Below are 4,319 nucleotides of genomic sequence, written 5' to 3'. Positions count from 1 at the left end.
AGGAAACCATGTTCAATGTAAAAAAAATTGTTTGAGGAAGGAATGGAATGATGATAAGGAATACATTTGTGACATACGAATAAGTTTGAGGAAACCGTGCTGGAGTGTAGGACCATACAACCCTGGAATTGAGAGAAAATGATGCCTGTTTTTTCCACCATAAAGACTTTAAAGCTTTTGTCCTTTTAGCAGGACAGTCTATGATTTGGTCAAAAGTAGAGTTAAAGTCAAATAAATCACACTTTTATGTGGGGCTTTAAGGTCTTGTGGTATGACACAGTGGTTAACAATAGTTTTCTTGGATTAAATAAAATCATGGAAATGCTTAGGACCAAAAAAAAGTTAATTCCTTCCAGATTTATTTTTATTATTATCATTTTTCACCAGGCCCTTGATGTGGAGCTTGATTTGAGACAAGTTCTTGGAAATGTGAGAAGTAAAAGGTAAGGCCTTTCCCTGCCTTTGTTCATTTTAACATACAGTAGAATTACTTTAAACCGAAATTTTGGGGACCTTCTAAACCATTTCGGTTTAAAGACATTTTGGTTTAAAGCAAGTTCCCGTTTTTCGATGTTTTTCAAGGGTAGTAACTATTTAAGAAATTTGCTCATTTAATCGTATGATCATGGGTTTCCCCTTAAATGTAGTAGTTGAATAAATGCCGTCTTCGTAACCATTTTAAAAATTATTATTTTTCAATTTTATTATTATAATTTTTTTTTTTTTTTGGTGTGTTTTAAAAATATTTTTGGGGGTTTTCGTTTTCAATTCAAAATTGTTGAAAGAATTGAGTTCGGGATGCCGCGTATTTTACATATCTCCGTCTTGATCAACCTTTTTTTTCATCGACTTCACATAGTGTTATGATTTTAAACTCCAATGTTTAAGCATAGTGCTTTCTTTTAGTAAAATGTAAAGCTAAAATAAGATCGAAAGTTCTTGTGCGATAATTGATAATGAATGATGCGCAGCTACTCAGAGGTGAAGTGAAATGGAAATGAAAAGGTGTGTCAATGCTAAGTTGTCTACTACACACCCCTCTTTTGTTGAAAAGCCATTAGGTTCAAATGCCTAATTACATTACATAGAACCCCCACCCCCCCCCCCCCCCCCCCTTTCACACACACATTTAATCAAAGTGGAAATGAAATGGCATGTCAATGGTAAGTTGTCTACCACCCCCCTCCTTATGGTTGTGTTGAAAATCCAGTCAGTTCCAAAGCATCAACACACGAGCGAGAACATCTCGCTTACGTGATTCTACACCCCAACTCCCCCTCTTTCCTCATTTTTCACCTGCCAGTCACCCGTTGTCTTCCTTTTCCAGTCTTCGATAGTGGTGCTGGCCAAACCCAAGTGCAGTGATTGAAGTGTTTGCCTACCCCCCCCCCCCCCCCCCCCCCCCCCCCCCCCCCCATCACCCTCATCATATACTTACGCTCTTTGTTTTAATATCGCCGGGCATTATTACGTGTGGCCACCTTCCCGAATTTTTGGAGAAAAATAGAAAGAGAAAAAGGGAAGGTACTCTCAAGTTGTTTCGGTTTAAAGAAAGTCCTTCTTAGAAGTATTTCGGTTCATCGTAAGAATTAGTACAAAGATAATGAAGAAACTAGTACAATTTATTAAATTCTTTTCGGTTTAAGGTATTTTTCGGTTTAGCTTCTTTCGGTTTAAAGTAATTTTACTGTATATATAAACACATTGATGATATGCGGGTTCATACCATGTAGTGCATTTCCAAGGGTAAACCATACTAAATGCTCATTGAAATGCGTCATCCCTTCAAATCACAAGCTATATTAACCAAATTTTCATTTTACACCATATATCTCCATTGATTTAAAATTAAATGAGCTGTTATATAGCGCAATATCCACTAAATGTGCTCAAAGCGCTTGATTTAAAGATATATGGAAGGCAAACACATTCATCTCATAATATATATTATGTAGAGATTTGAACTTCTTTAATATTCTTATTCTTGGCAGTCAATGCCATTAGCTTCTCCTCTCTCTTTTCCTTACTATTCATATGACCTGATAAATGAATGAAGATAAAGCACATTAAATAATTCTCTGGCTCCAATGTATGAAACCGATAAGCCAAATTTTCTTGGAAAAATGCCAGACTACATCTTTGGATGAATGGTAGAAAAAAAATGTATTTTATTTGTACACAACTGATATTCATTTCCCACGCATTTTTTTTTCTTTTCTTCAGCTGTATTTTATAATAAATGTAGCTAATGAGGTTCATACCTGAGGTTTACAGAATTCCACCAAGCATGTTCTTTTCAATGCTTCTTTTATTTCCCTTGTAGGCCATATGGAAAACCAATTACCATTTCATACAACACCAGTCATACTTCATGTGACATTGAAGTTCAAGTTTACAGTAAACCGATGATACGATTTTCTACTAATAAAACGGCCGTGACAGCATTGCAACTTGAATTATTGAAGCCAGGGTCGCATCATTGTTTTGCTTTCTTGCTGTTTAAAAATTTAAAAAAAATTGTATTTGTTTTGAAAGTTTTTCCAAGCAGTGACTTTTCAGATGTGCCCTGGATAGGTTTTTGCCACAATTCAGTTTCTGGGTTGGATCACCATTTTGTTAATACTGATTGAGGCAAACTGACAGGCCCTACACAGCTCAATTGCAGCGGACTGTCCATCAAAATATCCAGCCGACTTTCTTGCCTCTGTGATATTGTGATTTGCTTGTAGTGTAAGTGTAAGTTCCCAATCCGCCATGATGAGGTGGATTTTTTTTGATGAACGGATAGGATAAAAAAGCTGTAATGCAGCTTTTGGGCATGGCTTTCAATTTCGGATTGGGCAACCAAAAAGATCAATCCTTGGAAAAGGCTCCCTACTTACATTTCCTCTCATCGTTCAATGTAAAATGAGCATCCAGATGGTAACGGGGTTGTCTGTCAAAAAATGGATATATAGTGTCTTACACTTACACAGGCATCATCAAATCTGATCCCTCTTGTTTTGTTGTAAATCACATTGAGCATGTCTAGTGGGTATTGTGCTATACTAATATAATAATAAGATGAAAATTGCAAACATTGTGTTTAAAAGTCTATAATTATGAATGATTTATTTTGTATCTTTTCCTTAGGTTTTCTCTGGTGGCTGACAATGGAGTAGTGAAGGGCATCAACATAGAACCAGACGGTGCTGGACTCTCATGCTCCTCTGGTTCTGAAATACTCAAGCTTTTGTAAAGCCCGTGTTGTGGCTTTGCCCACATTTGGTGGCTGCAGCACCACAGCTGATTTGATTTTACATACATGTTTGAGATTAAGTATTCATAAATTTGGAGATAGAAAAACACACATGTTGACGCAAAACTGAAAGAAGCAAAATAAATTAATACATACGTACATATAAACTTATTTGAAACATGCATGCCAGGAGTTAAGATGGAGATTTTGGGTTTGGGAGCTTTTGTTGTGATAAATCAATCATATATTCTCAAGAATGTTATGGTCATTATTATTACTAGAAGTTAAATTTTCATCATTTTTTAAATTCTATGTGGGGATTTAATTAAAAACTAGCTACCAACCACTACAACAATTTGATTAATCTATTACACATACTTGTTGTTTATAATTGATTTAACTTGATGTCGCTTTAAATGTTTAGTTCGACTCTAGTTAATAATGATTAGAATATATATAGTTTACCAGCAATTCATAAATAATACACCTTTCTAAACTAGAGATGACAACCCCTTACTACAACCTCCAAAGCTCATCGTCCCAATCATTTATTTCACTTTATGTAGTAAATAAAGGCAACTTACACAGATAAATATCATTTTTTCATTTATGGATAATTTATTTGCACCTGCTTAATCCTGAGCGAGACGTGCTTATTTTGCAATTTTTCAGTTTATCAAAATACAATAATTTTGGAAATGTACGCTAGTCATGTAGGGATCTGCAGTCTGTAGTGTCTGGGCAGATTTGACTGTTGAACAATTTATGTTTTAATACCTAATACTGGTTTCCGTTGATTTTATCTGAAGTTCTGTTATAATCTGGTTCACACAATATACAGTGTCATTTTGCCTTGCCAATAAAATGTTACAAGAAATTTGGAAGCGATTTGTGTGTATTCTTTTGCTAAAATAAACAAAAGATAAAAATTTGTCTCAATTTATTTTGCGATTTTGGAGTATTCTTAGCCTTATTGCATTATATTCCTTGTTTTAAAAAAAATTATTCATCAAAGAAAATAACTGCTTTACTTTACAAATTTGGGCAGTGCTAAGTTGAATTCTTGGAAAAGCTTTTTTTT

General features: G+C 34.8%; 1 protein-coding gene across 1 annotated transcript in view; it reads left to right on the top strand.

The window, feature by feature from the left end:
- The window catches only part of LOC144971170 (peroxiredoxin-5, mitochondrial-like), a 21,372-nt gene extending 17,255 nt beyond the window's left edge, over positions 1-4,117 (top strand). Inside the window, exons 5-6 of the mRNA XM_078911658.1 lie at positions 388-443; positions 3,133-4,117. Of these exons, the coding sequence (XP_078767784.1) occupies positions 388-443; positions 3,133-3,238 (162 nt within the window). The 3' untranslated portion in view covers positions 3,239-4,117. The remainder of the gene's footprint in view (positions 1-387; positions 444-3,132) is intronic.
- The last annotated feature ends 202 nt before the right edge of the window (positions 4,118-4,319 follow it).

This window comes from Berghia stephanieae, chromosome 1, assembly GCF_034508935.2.
Source record: "Berghia stephanieae isolate SIO BIC M18660-M18661 chromosome 1, UCSD_Bste_1.3, whole genome shotgun sequence".
Lineage (NCBI taxonomy): Eukaryota > Metazoa > Mollusca > Gastropoda > Nudibranchia > Aeolidiidae > Berghia > Berghia stephanieae.
Note: the sequence above shows the minus strand (reverse complement) of the source record. Positions and strands in the feature narration are given on the sequence as shown.